This window comes from Lepidochelys kempii, chromosome 17 (genome assembly GCF_965140265.1).
Source record: "Lepidochelys kempii isolate rLepKem1 chromosome 17, rLepKem1.hap2, whole genome shotgun sequence".
Classification (NCBI taxonomy): Eukaryota; Metazoa; Chordata; order Testudines; family Cheloniidae; genus Lepidochelys; species Lepidochelys kempii.
The window spans coordinates 9378501-9396503 of record NC_133272.1 but is presented as its reverse complement, the minus strand read 5'-3'; the positions used below and the strand labels follow the sequence as shown (position 1 = coordinate 9396503).

General features: G+C 40.3%; 1 protein-coding gene across 8 annotated transcripts in view; it reads left to right on the top strand.

The window, feature by feature from the left end:
• Positions 1-406: 406 nt before the first annotated feature.
• The window catches only part of NF1 (neurofibromin 1), a 170623-nt gene continuing 153026 nt past the window's right edge, over positions 407-18003 (top strand). For 5 of the 8 annotated variants that reach the window (XM_073315123.1, XM_073315122.1, XM_073315120.1 and 2 more), the window contains exons 1-2: positions 409-648; positions 16717-16860. In XM_073315123.1, the coding sequence (XP_073171224.1) occupies positions 589-648; positions 16717-16860 (204 nt within the window). In that variant the 5' untranslated portion in view covers positions 409-588. Of the gene's footprint in view, positions 649-16716; positions 16861-18003 lie in introns of all 8 variants that reach the window. The other 3 variants (XR_012155355.1, XM_073315125.1, XM_073315124.1) reach the window with 1 other exon arrangement.

Sequence of the window (18003 nt, the reverse complement as noted above, 5' to 3'; positions counted from 1 at the left end):
CAGGGCAGGGGGGGTGTCAGGAAAGCAGAGCTCCCCACAAGGCTCAGTGACAGGGCAGCAGGGGGGTGTTAAGAGATCAGAGCCTCCCCCCACAGTTGGTGACGGGGCTCCACGAGAGAATCAGAGCCCCCCCCCCCGACTCAGTGACGGGGGTGGGGTGTGTGTCAGGAAAGCAGAGCTCCCTCCCAGGGTCAGTGACAGGGCAGGGGGACACAATCCTAATTTATTTCTCCCTCGTCCCCATTTAGACGCATGCGCACTGTCCTTTCCGTTATCCCAGGAATGCCCCCCCCCTTGCCGGCCCACGGCGCACGCGCAACTTCTCCTTTTCCCGCATGCGCGCTGAGGGTTGGCTCCCGCTCTCGCGGCGCAGGCGTGCAGGCCCTGCTCATGCGCTTTCCAAATGCCCCCCCCCAGGCCCCGGCCGCGCGTTCGGCTGCTGCCTGGGCTGGCGGTGGGGGCGGACTGGGCTCCTGCTTCCGGTGGGGTGTCATGGCGGCCTCGGAGCTCTGATGGCTGCGGGGAGCTGAGGAGCCGAGACCTAGCCCGGGACCCAGAGACCCTCCCCGCCCCGGCAGGCGGCGGGACATGGCGGCCCACAAGCCGGTGGAGTGGGTGCAGGCCGTGGTGAACCGCTTCGACGAGCAGGTAACGGGAGGGAAGGAAGGAAGGAAGGAGGGGGCCGCCGGGGGGGCGGGGGCCTGCTCCCGACGTGGGCTGAGGGGGCCGTGGGAGGATGGGGGCCTGGGAGGGGGGAGCGGCCTCCCCAGGGGAAGGGTGGGGGCGAGGGCCGTGCCCGCTCCGTGGGCTGGGGGCGCCGCTCCCCTCTTGGGGCAGGGGCCTGCTCTCTCTATGGACTGGGGCGGGGGGCTGCTTCCGGCTTCCTTCCCCGCTTCTCAGCGCTGTGGAGGGGATAGGGGTTGTCGTTTCCTTGCTCCCCTCCCGCTTCCTCCCCCACCGCCCGGGCTGGGGTGACCGAGGGTGGGGAGTGGGAGGGAGGCGCTATAGGGTGCCTCTCTTCTGGGGTGGAGGGGATCTGGGGGGCAGCTCCACATTGCACTGGACATAGACCTGGGGCGGGGGGGGGCCAATATTTAGTGGGGGCTGTTCCTACCTAGCTTAGGCTCCGTGGGAGACGGTATGAGGGGCTGCTGCTTTCTTCCCCTTCACAGATTGGGGGCGGGCAGCAGTGACTCCCCCTCCCCCCCCCAGTGGTTAGATACGGCCACTATGATCGGCAGAGTGTTTACGGGAGGGTGGGGCCTGGCTACTTCTTGCTTGTCCATCCCCAGTCTCCGAATCATCTTATCCCCTTACTGGTGAAATTGCCTCCCACTCATTTCCGGATGGATGATCCCAGCCCCGATGGTGGGGTGGCTCCCCTGGGTTATATGGTCATTTTAATTGTTAGCTTCCTCTAAATACAAAAGGGGGTGGGGGTGGCTATCTCAGTTGTCCTTTTCCTTGTCAGTTCCATCCCCAGCCCCTCTGAAAAATCACCTAAAGTTTTTGCTCAGTATTAATTTTTATTTATTTAGCTTGTCTCATTGTCATTGAGAGAGGGGGGGGATTAAAGCTTCAAAAGTGAGGAGTTTGGGGAGGGATAAAGTGAATGTTTATATGAAACTGCATCCCAATCAATTGGAAACACCAAACAAAGGCAGCTGGGTTGGGGGAGGGTCCCGGGTGTATATATTGTTTCAGTGTTAGGCTTTTCTCCTTCGTTATAAGAGTCAATGCCTTTGGAAGGGATTTTCACTGAAGGTTTTGTGGTTGGAAGGAAGAGCAATTTCTTGGTCTGGGGCTTGTGACTGTATGTATTTCTCTGATTCACATGGCGAGACTGCTCATTGGGACTACATGGCTGCACAGACATTCCCAGTTGATCTCAATGTTAGTTCTTAGACTGCACATTCCTTTCTCTTCCCCCAAATGCCTTTCTGACATGTAAGCCAGGACTTGGTTTAGGTTGACTCATTTGTTTCTTTGTTTTCTCCTTTTGCTGTACTTGAATAGATCCTTCCTGTGATTGGGGGGAGAGTATAAGATACCCCACTGTGTATACTTATCCATAGTAAACATGAAGCTGATTATGGAGGTTGAATTCTGCTCATCTGCCTTGGCTCTAAATATTTCTTAGCAGTATTGTCTAGTGTTGATAACCTGTAGAAAAGATTGGTGGCCTGTAAAGATAAGACTTTCGCTTTTACCTTTCTTTTAAAAACAGATATGAATATAGTTTCTTTGCAAGAAAATCTTTGTGCTTCTCTTTAATTTTTTTTGAGCAGTCAATATGATGAGGATTTTTTATAACTATAATGTAGCATGCTTTGGAGCCTGTTATTTTGCACAGTAAACTCCTTTTTGGATTACCTTGAATCACAGAGCTTTTATTTTCAGTAAGTTTAAAAGGAATGGTACTAATTATGCTCCCAGTAATGCAAGAAAACTTTTCTTTGTGTACTGGTGTTAAAAGGCCTTAGGCTTTATCGTTTGTTTTGTTATATATATTGTGGAATTGGGCTTGCCAACATCTGTTAGGAGTTAAGGACTTGATCTTTTTAAACAAGTATTTTCTCATACACTTTATGGAATAATTAAGGGTACGTATACAAGAGGAATCCTTTCCTACTTCCTTAGAAACAAAGCTCTTCAATTGTGAGTTAGCTGGAATACTGGAGTTACAGTTCCGTTGAAAAAGAATGTTGATTGCAATTGTCTTCCAGTTTGCATGATAGGTATGCCTTACAGGACTATTGAAATCAATTCATTGCTTAATTCCCATCTGGTTTAAGAAGCTTATAGTTATTGGTTTTTCACAAATTTGATAAGACACTTAGGAATAAAGCAAAGAGTCCACGATGATACACTAATATTCTGAAACTTTTTGAAATATTATGCTGAAAAATATTTCCCCTTTCCACCTTACTTAATTTCATGTTGAGGTTTTCAAGTTTTGAGATTTCTTCTCATTGGCTTGGCCCATTCTGAGAGTGATCTTCATGTTGGAAAGGTGACTTTGGAATGCAGATCAGAGTAAACCTGTTAGGATATTCTTACTCCTTAACTTTCTTTTAGGTATTACTTATGAATTGTGGATGGATAATAAGCCAGTCCCTGAACTGCTACTAAAACAGCTATGTGAATGACCAGCCAATAATGGTACAACGGTGAACACTGATCCCCTGGTTGCATCTTTGACTGCCCAGCAGCTGCTAATTTGAGAAGCCAGTTCGAATTACTCTTCAGTGAAGTACAGTGCCTGTAGTCCAATGCATACAATCTTCACTTCCTTTTTTACAGTGCTAGTAATGCATTTTCAGGTTTCTTTACTTCTGTGTGCAGGAAGTTTTGATACCATCGTTGAAGGAGGTGAACTAACATTGCATATTATACCAGGAGTATGTTTCTGTTACTGACTAAAAAGGAAAACTCTTGTTTGCTGTTTTCAGAAACAGCAAAATATTATTTGCTCAGGTTTTGTTTTAAAAATTTACAAAATAGGATTTCAGTGAAAGATAGATGTAGTTACCCAGACAGTGTTTCCATTCATTTGTAAAAAGTCCGGTATTATTATTTCAAAGTGACTAAAACAGTATTTTATTGAGCAATCAGGACTTTCTTATATTAAAGAAACAAAACAAAAAAAAATCAGAGCAAACTTGTCAGCTCTTGTTTATTTTCATAAATGTTTTGCTAACCAGAACACCTGTTGTGGGTATGATTCTGTATGATTAAAATGACTGGCAAGTGTGGGTTGGCATTGTAGGTCAGTCAACATCTGGCTGCTGAATACATTTTTCAGAGCTGTGTGCTGCTCTCTCCCACCCCCAATCATCTTTGATTTTCAGATATTGTAATGTGGTCTACTTCAAGATACCCTTGAAGACCACCTGGAGGCTTCAGCTGGTGCAGAAAGCAACTTCTTATCACATGAGTGGGGCCAGGACATAGCGGAGTACATAGTGCTGAGATTTCAGGAGTATGCTGACTTCCGATCTGTTAGAAATTTTTATTACCTGAGTGGTCTAGGACTCAGATATGAGATGACTCTTTCTCAGTTCTCCATTGCAGTAATTGAGATCGGCTGGAATGCTGTGGTAAAACTATCCAGGTTTGACAGCAGCGCTTTCATGTCAAGCATCTCTGCCTTTGTAATTTTCTCCTCTTGGTGGTCTGCCAGAGTCCAAGTTGGGCAAGCTTCAGGCCCTGATGTAAGGCTCATTCATTTTGCTTAGTATTGGATTGTTTTGTTTTGCATCTTATTTGGGTATCTTTCTAGTTTTTGTTTGGTATATTTTTAAGATTTGGTCTCCTAAGGCCTACTGGTGACTGGCAAGCAGTTTTAGGTTGGAGTATATATTTGTATCTTCCATGTTTTTGTAACTTAAAGCACCTCTAATCACTACAGGTGCAATAACCATTAATAAACAAGCAAAAATATTCCAAAACATAATAAGACCTCCCTAAAATAAATGAATTTTAGGACTTTCCTATAGAAAAGTCAGTCTACTTTTGAATTTTAATTTTTTAAAATATTTTCATAGCATTTTTTTTAGAGCATATCACATTTTAGGTAGAGGGAAAACCTATTAGGTCAAATAGGTCTCCCCAAACAGAATAATGGTAGCCCCATTACTTGAGGCATTTAAAACTAGACTATTAAGCCCTACCAAGTATAAGTACGGGCAGAATCCTGGCAGTAGGATGGGTTAGAAGAATTAAGCGACTTCTTTCTCTCCGTAATATAAATTAAGGAAAGAAACCCTTTATTAAATGGATTATAGTTAAATGGACACTGTCAACTATAGTCCCACATTTCTAGTGTTTAAAAATGAGCTTTTATGAAACTCAGAACTAATAGAATTAAGAGTTGTTTTAAAGATAATAAATATCATCTTGTTGTTTTTGAAATCTGTCACAGCACCAAGAATATGAAAGTGAACCTGATTTCATGGATTAATTTTTCATTATTTTTTTGCATCTCAGCAAAGTGACCACAAATAGTAACAAACGACATGTGAAAACATTCCAAGAAAACTCAGCTCCTCAGGCACAATGGAACTTTCTACCATATAGGTAAAGCTTGTCTGTGTCGAATGCAGAACTTTCTTGGAGGCTGTTCTCGGACTGGAACGAACTCATCTAGGAGCTAAGGACCATCGCAAACCCTCACTTTTTATGCCAACCGCAAGGCGCACTTCTTCAACCTGTTTTCTCTAACATAAACACAGAGCAGCAAGGACATTTAAAAACGAGCCCCAACCCAAAATGCTTCACCACACACACACATCTCCCTCTGGGGAGAAGATAGGAGAGACTGTTCCACACATGATAGACATGTGTTAGTCACGTCACTTAATGTGCTGCTGGAAAGTCCTTAGATGCTACAGTGATCATGGCAATGTAAGAACCTACGTAGAATAGAATAAGTTTGTGTTAGTATATATAGCTAAAGATAACATTTGTTTACAGCATAAGACTTTAAGTTGTCCCTTTTATTAAAATCCTTACTAAGAAGTAGAACAAAGTAGTATTTTCTGAAGTCTATTGTTTTTTGCCACGTACTACCTTGCAAGATTATTTTACTGAACCATGAGCTCTCAGGACCTAATCCTCTGCCCATTTATAGTTGGTGGAAAAACACCCATTGACATTATGGGCTTTCGATCAGTCCCAGACAACACTGATACTGACTGAAGGAGAGTGCTTTTTATCTCTTCCCCTCTGAGTCCAAAACACCCATGTGTTGCCATAAAATCTGTTTGTGTAGATCCTTCTGTAGAAGGGGAATAAGCAGATGTTTTCAAATGTATGTATGCATGCTGTTAAGGATTGTCATTACTGCATTTCCACTAGAAATTTTCTTTCCAGATGTCAGTACCTTTATTTGAAGGGGGAGGAGAGAGACTGAAGCCAGCTTATACTTGAAGAGGGGCTTGGAGTTGAATCTTGAACACACTTGAATTTGTTTATTTTCAAAAAGTTTTCTGCTGAAAAACTTGTTTTCAGAAGATCCTACTTACAATATCCATTCTATTTGACTGTTGTGTCTTGGGCCTAGCAATAGTGAACTTTGTGATTACTTTCATTTAAAAAAAAAATATTAGTGTTTGTGAATTTACTGGTTTATAGTTCAGAGCTTTTGCCAGGCTGCATTTAGTATGTCCACTTTTTAATCCTTGAAATTCTGTGAAGTGTATGCTGGCATTCATGCAAAAGTTGAAATGGTCACTTTTTCCATTTAAAGTGTTAATGGACTTTATGCATGTCTCGAACACTGAAAGTAAAGGTGTTAAAGGTAAACTTTTGCTAAAATGAAATAATTAAACCTTGTCTTTATTCCAAATATCAGTTAATAAAGAAACTTTCATGGTTCTTTGTTTACCTGTGTAAAATTGGTAGAATGGAATATCTTGGAAATGCGTGATCAAGACAATCAATGCTATCAATTTTTAATTAGATACAGTTGCTATCAATGTCCACGTTTTAGGAAAAGGATTTTATATTTTTGTGTATTTAAACAAGAGTATGTGGAACTAATGCAAAAGTTTCTTTGGCACACTTACAAAAGATATTTATTTTCTTAATAACTTGACATCTGCATAGGAGAGGAGAGACCCTTAGCTAAGGTGTCTGAGGATATAGGCACTTCTTCCTCTAATGGGATGCCACTCCCCAAAATATTACAGTCTAGTATGCTGTCAGAGACCACACTGCTCTGCCCAGTGCAACAGCTATGTAAGTTCTTTAGTAGAATCTGCTTTTAAGTCTTAACGCCATCTTTCAGGATCTAACTGTAGAGATCCTATGAAGTATGTTTTTAAATGCCTTTTTATATCTGTTTACTTTCTCTTCTGTAAATTGCCAATAAACACTTAAATTGGTTTTTCACTATTAAATCTGACAAGTTACTGCCTGGCACTTTTGAAAGGAATGAAGTGCTTCCCTTGCTAGAGGAGACAGGTAAAAAAGTGAGTGCATGTGGACAGGGTCAAAGGCACAGAGAAAGTTGTGATAATCCTCTAGAGCAACATGGCAGACCATGTGGTATATACCATTGTAGATACAAAATAGGCCAGATGATCTGAGGCTACCAGGCACCCTTGTGGAACAGTTGTTAATTTATAGCACATTAATGCTTAAAGCCTTCAGTAAACTACCATGTGACATTCTGTGGGGATGTGGAAAAAGGTATTGAAATGGCATTCTAGGAGTATTTTCTAAGATACCAGTAGTAGGCAGTTTATGCTGCTAAGCATCTGTGAATCTGACTAACTTTATTCTTTAAATAACCTATTTCTGTGAAGGGGTTTTGAACTTTTATTTTTTATAAACCCAAAGTTGGAAGAACCTCGTATCGCTTTCCTTTTGCAGTTTGCAAGGGGAATGTGCATCTCCTGCATAATTAAAATAAGAAACAAAATCTGTTGAAAACTTAGTTTAAAAGTGGAGAATAAGTGGGTTGACTTTGTTTGCATGCTTCTATTTTCTTGAGACTTGGTTTCCAACTCCAGCACTTTTCAAGATTTATATATTTTGTTTGTCTTTTGGAAGTGTAAAATAGAAAGCTGAAAGTCTAGTGACCCAGCGTAGACCGTACATTTTCCTCCGCCAATAGCAAATTTCTATTGTTACCTCTTAAGAATTGTTAGATTCTTGGACAGATTTGATAATGATAAAATAACCATAGCAAAGTCAGAAGAAATCTTAAATAGGTAGAAAGCATTTTAGAAGTTAGGTATGGAAATTCATTTGTGTACTGTTTACATTAGAGTATAAGTTTTGATCATCGGAGAGCTTGCATTAACAAGTAAGTCTATATAAAGATTCTTCAGCTTCTACCAATGAAGCTTGCAAGAGACTTGTGTATTTACTATACGTTGTTGTGCTTTCTATGTTCTACATTGGTATATTAGAATAAAATATACTGGTTGAAAGTAGGATGTAAAATATCAAACGGTTAACCGATTAACAGATAAATATTAGTCTTATTGTTAATATATTGCTGATAATGTTTAAAGCAGATTGATAAAATAATTTTGTGACATTTTACATCCCTACTTGCGCTGTCATTCCCTCAACCCAGCTGCACTCCCTACCTCCACATCTGAGCACACCATGTGCATTAACAAATCTACCTCTTCCCTATCCTTATCCCTCTCCCCACTCAGTGGCAGTGCCCAGGGCAGGACAAACCGAGCTGACCTTGCATGGCGGTGGCTTGGGAGCCCAGAACAGCGTGGACCAGGAGCAGTCAGAACGCATTGTACTCTCGGGCTGTCAGTGCTGGCTTCCAGGGTTGGGTGCCTCGCTCCCCGCCAGGAACCAGCACAGGGACCCTGGGTGGGCACATCCCCTCCCCTACAGACACGGGCCCCCTGCTCAGGGAGCAGCTGCTGCGTCCTGCTGCCCTGCCCCGCCACCCCCGCAAGACCCCTCGTCCCCCCGGGAGACTCCACTGAGCCCCTGGACACCGTCAGGGCCCAGGCCGCTGCTGGCTGCTGCTGTCGAGTGTGGCAGGCTGAGGGGGCAGGTGGTGCTGTAAACAATATTTACATCCCTAATTGAAAGACTGTACTCGGACTAGTTATCCATGGTTTGCTATCAAACTGGGAGGGTGTATCTAGTGAGGTCCCTTATGGATCAGTCCTGGTTCCAGCTCTACTCAATATTTTCATTAAGGACTTGAGTAATGGACTGGAGAGTGTGCCTACATTATATGAAGCTGGGGGGGGGTGTTGCAAACACTTGGGAGACAGAATTATAATTTTCCAGGGTCATTTTGAATTCAACAGGATGATATTCCATAAAGAGAAATGCAAAGGAATACACTTAGGAAGAAAAAATCAAATGGTGAACTACAAAATGGGGAATAACTGACTCAGCAGTATTAATACTGCAGAAAAGGGTCTGGGGGTTATAGTGGATCACAAACTGAATGAGTCAACAATGTGTTGGAGATGCAAAAAAAGCTAATATTCTGGGGTATATTAACAGGAGTGTCATATGTAAGACATGGGATGTAATTGTTCCGCTCTATTCGGCACTGGTGAGGCCTCAGCTGTAGTACTGTGTCCAGTTCTGGGCACCACACTTCAGGAATGATGAAGACAAATTGGAGGGAGTCCAGAAGAGCAATAAAAGTGATAAAAGGTTTGGAAAACCTGACCTATGAGGAAAGGTTTAAAAAAACAAAACTGGGCATGTATTGTCTTGAAAAAGAAGGCTGACGGGGGGACTTGATAAGTCTTCAGATATGCTAAGGGCTGTTATAAAGAAGATGGTGATCAATTGTTACCCATATCCACTGAAGGTAGGATAAGAAGTAATAGGCTTAATCCTCAGCAAGGGAAATTTAGGTTAGATTTTGGGGGAAAAAACTTTCTAACTATAAGGGTAGTTAAGCACTGGTACAGGCTTCCAAGAGAATATGTTAAATCCCCATCATTGGAGGTATGTAAGAACAGGTTGGACAAACACCTGTCAGGGATGGTCTAGGTTTACTTGGTCCTGCCTTCAGCGCAGCAGGCTGGACTTGATGACATCTTGAGGTCCCTTCTCCTCTTACATTTCTGTTGTTCTAACATGGTTGTCAACATAACCTGGCATTTTATTGTTGAGACTTCTTTACAAAACTACTTTATGGCTTTTCCTTTTGGTTTCCTCCTGCAATGAGGTCCTATAAGGTTAAGACCTTGAAAGTTTGAATAGAAGGAAAACTATAGGTGTGACCCAGCTAGTGTCATCTTCCTATTTTTTCTGTCACAACCCTCATTTCCACTTCTCCACGGAACAGGACAAAATACTGAACTACCAGCAACGTTGTTCCTTTTATCGTGAATAAACAATATTCTTCTAGTTCTCTTGGGGCTTGTCTATACTCCATTTTTGTACTGATTTTAGCCATCTGTTTAGAAACAGATCTGACTAAATCAGTGCACGCCCCTACTGTGGATGCGGTTATAGTTTTACAAAGGTGATTATATTGATATTTATTGATATTTATTTATTTACCAATATAGTTAAATTGATACAATAACTTATAGAGCATAGGAATTGTGCTTCTTCCAGAGTGGTACTGTGCTCCTCTTCAGATCTGTGAGGGCAACTGCTGCATTTGCTTAGATCAGTCTTCCTTTAGATTTGTGACTCTCCTAACCTTTGCCATTCTGTTATGTTTGGGCTTAAATATGTCCACTATGTAGTTTGGATTGGGTAGGTAGTAATGTGCAAGTTGTTAGTTTCAGGATTCAGTCTGACGACGTATCCTTCAGGTTCTATTTTTCCCTTTTTCATTATTTTCCTTATAATAATGAAAATAAAAGCATTGTAGGAAGCCTCTTCCTTTAACCCTCAGGCTATACTTTTTGTATAATAAATATATTTAACTATAAGCATTTTGGTTTCACGTACTCCTGTAATGACATTAATACACTCGCTTGCAATGTTATAGCTATGTTGGTTCCAGGATATGAGTTCCTAGATAGTTGGGGTAATATCTTTTAGTGGATCAACTTCTGTTGGTGAAAGAGACAAGCTTTCGAGCTACACAGAGCCCTTCTTCAGGTCTGGAGAAGGTAACCACATTGTCTTGAGCTAAATGCAAGGTGGGACATGCTGTAGGAGACCATTTAAAATGAAGAGGGCAATTGTTTGTATTGTTATACTGCGCCATAAAATCAGTGTGTCTGTTAAGTCCATGGTTTTCAAGAGTCCAGCAGAGTTATGAATTTAAGTTCCCAGGCTTGCCTTTTATACAGGTTTCCTCTGAGGATGAAGACTGAGAGGTGAGATATGGAGTGATTGCTTTGTCAAAAGTACTTGCCCAAGGGTGATAGGCTGTTTTTGGTCTTTTATCATTTTTCTGTGTGAGTTGACTTGAGAGCATAGTGATTGTCAGATTTCACTTCAGGCATTTGGAGCGCTGGATGAGGTACACCACATGTTGTGATAGGCATGTGTGGGACCCATAGATCTTGACAGGTGTGTCACAGGGGGATTGATCATCAGGGATCCTAGTTTTCCGCGATTAAAAAACTCTATAAAAATGTGTGTTTTTCAGTGATTAAAATGAAACGCTGAACTTCAGTTTCCCCTAGCCACAATAGAGAGCCTGGAGGCTCACTGCCCAGGGCTTGGGCCGTCAGCTCTGGTTCAATTAATATGGTGAGCCAGATAATGGAGACTCAGATAAACAGGGTTCTACTGTGTATGTTTTAATTTTTTCACAAAATGTAAAAGCTAAAGATTCTCTGTTTAAAGAAACAAATACAAATTCTACGTTTTTCCATGGTCAGCTGATTTCTAGGATCCCTGCTGATCATTGTAGCAGTGGAGATATATCTGCAGATTTTGCATCTGTTCTGGCAGGGTCTGGTGCTGCATTGAGTTTGGTGTATCCTGGTCTGTGGGGGGCTTGTTTCTGATGATGAGCTTGTTGAGACTGGGAAGTTGTTTAAAGGCCAGAAGAGGGGGTTCAGGAAAGATTGGTGCCAACCAATTTTTTCCCCTTAATTTTTCTTAGCTCTTAGTTTCTTAATGTTTTAAGAATGATCTACACTGAGAAGAGGGTTATTAAATAAATGACACTTGAGCCAGGTCTACCCTATAAACTTATATTGGTATAGCTAAGTCATTCAGGAGTGTGAAAAATCAACACCCTTTAGTGACAGTTATACTGACCTAACTTCCAATCAACTGTGTCAACAGGAGGGCTTCTATCAACACAGCTACCACCTCTCATGGAAGTGGATTTAACTATATTCATGGGAGGAGCTCTCCTGGCATCTTCACTGAAGCGCGAGCAGCTGTACCACTGCAGTATTTTAAGTGTAGACCCAGCCTTGACCATTACTGATTTGATTAGTTTGACATTCCTGTGCTCAGTGTTTTGTGAAGTAGTGTTAGTTTATCAACATCTTTTGGCGTTGTATTCAACTCCAATAAGTTTAGCAATGAAAGAAACAACTTCAAGCTTTTTAGACCATGATAAAAATTCCAATTTTTAAGCCATCTCGCAGGTTCAAGTCAGCATGACATTAAAACAGTCTAGCGCAAACTGCTGACGTTCTCCCAAGAAACTCGCAAAACTAATGGTGATTAATTTTTCAAGTCGACCAAAACCATACAATTTTAAAAGGTAGCATTAAACAAAACATTGATCTGAAAAATTAAATGTCATTGCCACCTCCAACTTGGGGAGGGGAGGGGGGGGAAGAGATTAAATACATTTTTAATGTTCAATATTTTCTCAATCTTGTAAATGCTTCTATAAAATAGCATAATTTATTGCTATTTTAGCCGGTAAAACGAAGTGTGTGTTCTATGTACAGTGCCACACAAGTTTAAAAAAACAGCCCAGCACAAGCAGGATTAACATTAGAAAATATGCACATACCAAATTCCCCTACAGGTGGGATTTAATTCTGAACTACAGAAACAGAAATAAATGTGTTTTTAACCAGCATTGGAACCTGATCTCACTAGCTTTCTAGAACAGATTTGGAAGAGGGGTTGGGTGGGGGAAACAAGCACTGTTGCAGAAAGATGAGCAATTTTTCTGTACTGAGTGGTTACAGCATTGTGCCTCATTTTCCTTTGTACCCTCACTTGTCCCCTGCTGGCATTCAGGCACTGAGCAGGTACAATGACCTCTACTATCAAGTCAGGTTATGGTACAGCTGTTAAACAGTTATTCAGTATAGAATTATATTGCAGACTTTCATGTCAAGATACATGGGCAGGATAGTCATAATTTTCATGACCTAAAAATTCTCTGGGCTTAAAGACATTCTTTGATGGCTAGATCAGTTGTTCCAGAGTTTAGATACCCAGACCAAATGCAACTTTTTTTCTTACTGTTTTTGTGTTAAAAGGAAGTTTATACATTTTAATATGATAAATGAAGGGTTAAGATACTGCAACTTTATTCAGTGATGACCAAAAACCTTTAAGCACTTGATAGTTTTTTTTAGACATATTAACTGCTTGGCATTTTTCCTTTAGTTCTTAAGTTCTGTGGCATTTTGAGAGACTGGGTTTCCAGTTCACATCCTTTTTGAAGCCATGAAACATCTTTGAACATCTATGTTTTTCAGAATTTCAGAATGCATTTACGGAATGTTCTTGTGGAATCCAGTTAAAAAAACAGAAAAAAACATTTTAAATATTTGATATTTTATAATTGAAATTGAGATACTTAGAGTCTGCTCTAAATCCAAAGTGTGTGTGTATAATTCGGAAACATATATGCGTTGATTGCATTCTTGTTTCCCTAATCTGTTGTCTTTTTTTTAAATATAAAGCTTCCATAAAGTGAATTTCAACAAAGTACTTCTTCCTACATTTTAATGTGGTCTGATACTTCTTTAACTGACTCTGGTAAACTGCACGCAAGGGACATGATTTGTCTGTGACCTTTGAAGAATTTACTGAGTACAGCTTGAAACAAAGTGTCTAGTGTTCAGAATAGGATTAATATCTGTTGAGTTACTCTGAGTTTTCTGTTATCTGTGCTGGACTAGTTGCAGCTCAAGTCTAACTTTTACTATTTGGTGTAGAAGATCCTCTTTGGAAGTCACTTTTCTGAATAAAGTTGAAAAATTTTAGCTTTCACTGTTGTAGAATTCGTAACATTTCATTTTTGTTAAATCTATGATCCCAAAATTGTACTTGCATTAATCTATGTATCTGATTTATGGAAAAGATGGGAGGAAACATTTATCTTGCCAACTGAGTACCTGACTTGAGTCAGTCAGAAAAGTTTAGACATACCAAAAGTTTAAATATCAATGACTTGTATACAACTAAAATGTCCTCTAAGTTATTAGGCAAGTTGGGTGAGGTAGTATCTCGCAAGGTTTGTCCACACTGCAATTAACAACCCACGGCTGGTCTGTGCCAGCTGACGCCGGCTGAGGTAAAGGGGCTGTTGAATTGAGATGTAGATGTCCGGGCTTAGCCTGGAGCCTGGGCTCTGAGACCCTCCTGTCTTGCAGGGTCCTAGAGCCCATGCTTAGCTCACACTTGGACATCTAGAGCGCATATAACTGGCAACACTGCAACCAATTCCTTCTTCGTTAGGGAATTGTTGTACTTTAAAACTATCAACATTTCTCTAAGAGTTCTTTAAGCACTTGAGGGATGCTCACCTTTTGACTTGAGTGATCTTGTAGTATTTAGTTTTAGTGAAGAGAGGTGGCCTGACATTTTCCCAAATGAACATCTAAAGAATAGCCTTTCCAATCCAAAAGTTACAGAATTTGATTGCAATGGCATTATTTTAGTGACACTGCTGAAACTTTTGGACATGAGAACTGTCCTCCTATGCTTGTAATCATCCCTCGTATTTTGGCATCTTTTATCACCATATTTTTGAGAGTTCACCCTTTACTTCCTTTTATTATTATGTATTTCAGTAGCACCAAAGGACCCAATCAAGAATCAGTCTTTTTGCTAGGTGCTATGCAAAAGTGCATCTGTTTTTCCATTATCTTTCGTTATCCTAACAGTGAGGATTAAAGAGCCTTAACTTGTGACTATTAATACCAAACATTTCAGTGACTATCAATTATCTGTTAATATGAACTTAAATTTAATTTGAACATGCAAGGTAATGTGTTAAGGGTTGAGATTATTTATCCATTCACGAATACATAGGTATGTCTTTATGGGCAATTACTTTTGTGTTTCTTTTTCCTCCGCTAGGTTTTACAGGTATAGATGAAGTCATAATATTTTATAGTGTTCCAATTTCACTTATTTAGCTGACTTTTACTATTTTATAAAATAAAGAGGTGCCCCTCAGCCACCTGGGTTCTCTTGCACCTATTAGACTGACCAAGGAAGATCTGTTTTACAAGGTGGATTTTTTGCCTTTTTAGGAAGTATCGGTACAGCTGTGCCGCTGAAAGGCCTCTAGTGTAGTCATGACCTAAGACTTTTGCTGATATACTTGGGCAATGTGAAGAAAATCTAGGTCTTATTTAAAATCTAGTAAAAGGTGGTACTATACATTAACGTGGAATGCGCCTGCAGCGAATACTTGACACGGTACTTTTTTTTTCTCAGTCTGACGATCAGGATTTCCTAATGGAACAGCTTTAAACCAGTAGCTAATATTGTGTTCCTAGTGCTGTGCAGTTAGTTAATGCCATTATACTTCTGCCATAGCACGGTACCAGCTCTATAGGGTCAGTTTTTCACAATGTAATCTGCTGTAACATAGTGTGTAAAATGGATGGTTTTAAAAATAGCTTTCTTTGAAAGATGAAGGATGCAAAGGTAGGAATTGGTTTTGTAGTCTCTGTTTGAAGCCACGAGAGCATGTCTAGATGAAAAAAGTGAGAGCATTTTAAAATAAAGTTAAACATAACTTTAAATGTGACTTTGCACCTAATTAGACAAGGCAAATTGTGTTTAAAAAATGTTAGCTGGTCATGGTCATCCCTTGGCTCCTCAGAATGCTGTAGAGTGTTTTAAATCTATCCCTGTCTGAGATAGGAGAATTCACGAAGTCACACTGAGGTTTATACTCAAAATAGGTTTTTTCTAAAATATGTTTGCTAGTACGTTAGTTAAAACATATTTAACACGTTTTATGACAGTCTTCTAGATTATGAAAACAATCTTAGCCTTCGGATATGTCTGAGATTTCCTTTCTTCGCCGAAACACTCAGTTCCTTTCTCATCATTTGTTATTACATAAAGATATGGAGCTTGGAAAGATTGGGTCAAAACACTTTTCAAGAAGTGTGTTAAGACTAAACACATCAGTGTGATTTGAGGAATTTTCTTGTCTCAGAAGGGGATAGATTTAATGTATACTAAAACGTGCTGAGGCGTTAGAAATTTATTGCTGTCGTGCAAGTGGCTATGATATTGCCTGATGCCTGACTTTGTACTTTCACACAATGCTGCTGTGCTGCTTGTTGATGGATGTGGATGTGTCGGATAACTTTCTGGAACACTTAGATGGAATTGCAGTGAATATTGGAATGCTTCTTAGACCTGAATGAGTTTGTCACTCAGGATAGATCTCTGAATTTCGCTTATCCTATTGTCATACTTTTTATGCTGACATAAGTTTCAGTGGAGGCTTTGAAGTCCATGTTTAGCTGCATAAATACAAAAGACATACTTTTTTTGAGAAGATTTTTGTGAAAACAGGCCTGCAGTTTCATTGCGTAGTCACTTGTAATAGGTTTCAGAGTAGCAGCCGTGTTAGTCTGTATTCGCAAAAAGAAAAGGAGTGCTTGTGGCACTTTAGAGACTAGCAAATTTATTTGAGCATAAGCTTTCATGAGCTACAGCTCACTTCATCAGATGCATCCGCTGAAGCAAGCTGTAGCTCACGAAAGCTTATGCTCAAATAAATTTCTAGTCTTTAAGGTGCCACAAGTCCTCCTTTTTCTTTTCACTTGTAATAATACTTCTCTGACACTGAATTTGGTTTGTTTGGAAATTGTCACAGAACAGATGTTTGGCTTTAGTTGAGAAATAAGCAGTAAAAACAGGTGAATCTGGATTTTGCTTCCTGCAAATGTCCCTAGCAGGAAAAGATGAAAAATATAATATGTTACTGTAAGATTGTCTTTAATAGAATGTTTTACAACATAATCTATAAAGCCTCAAGGTATCTTTAACCTTCCTGTAAAACTGTAAATCTCTAACTTAATATACAAATGCTAAGTAATGCTACTTTTTTTTTTGCAGCTTCCCATAAAAGCTGGCCAGCAGAATACCCACACCAAAGTCAGCACAGAACATAATAAGGAATGTCTCATAAACATTTCCAAGTACAAGTTTTCCCTGGTCATAAGCGGTCTCACTAATATCTTAAAAAATGTTAACAATATGGTAAGTTTTCTAGGTTTGGTTTATTGGATGCTTTTGAAAATGGTTATGAATTTTTATTTACAGAAACTTTGCAGAATGTCTAGTCTGACATTGACTCAGATTGCTGCTTCGTTTTGTGCATTTAACTTACTGATTTTTTTATTTTATTTTTTTAACTTCAAATGCAGTAAAGTTTACCAACAAAATTGAAATGAGCATCCACATTGCATGTGAGAGTTATGGGAAACGTGGGCAACAAGGTCTAAAAGGTTTCAGAGTAACAGCCGTGTTAGTCTGTATTCGCAAAAAGAAAAGGAGTACTTGTGGCACCTTAGAGACTAACCAATTTATTAGAGCATAAGCTTTCGTGAGCTACAGCTCACTTAACTCACGAAAGCTTATGCTCTAATAAATTGGTTAGTCTCTAAGGTGCCACAAGTACTCCTTTTCTTTTTAAGGTCTAAAAGGAAGACTGTTAGTAATGCTGCATTGGATAACCCAGAAGGTCTCAGTCACTGAGGGAATGGACAGGGTGGAAAAGTGCATATGGCTAGGTTAGGGGTACAACTCAACACATGCCCTCTTAAACCTGGGTTTGTAAGCAATCCTTGGATATCTGTTCTCCAAACCAAGTGGAATATATTTTGTAAGTGATGCACTTGATCACTGGGAAATGGGTTCTTTCTGTACAGCTGCATAATCATGCCATTTAACTAATGACACTATTTTGCGGCCTTGGAGGAGAAGGAAGAGGGCATTTGGGCAGAAGTATCCAGTAAACATCATCCAGAGCGATGGGAGCTGTTCTAATCCTTTCTGCTAGAATGTGTCCTGCCAGGAAGAGCAATATTGGAAGAGGGGAAAAATGAACAAGTATTTAAAACAAACCTAGGGCATTAGATTCTTTTCAGGATCTGTTCAGACATTCTACATTAGTGCATGGTGCAGTCATTTGCAAGTTGCCATCTCATAAATTACATTTAAAAACAAAGAAAAATCCAGGAGCCATACAAGATTATCAGCTGAGAACCATGAAGGAAAAGGCTCGAAAAAGGCTCTTCGGTCTAGTGGTAGTCCTACAGAGTTAATCTCCTGAGCACATGCCTTAGAGGCCAGTAAGGGATGCTTAGCTTGAGTGGAGTGTTCCCCTGACATTTCCTCCCT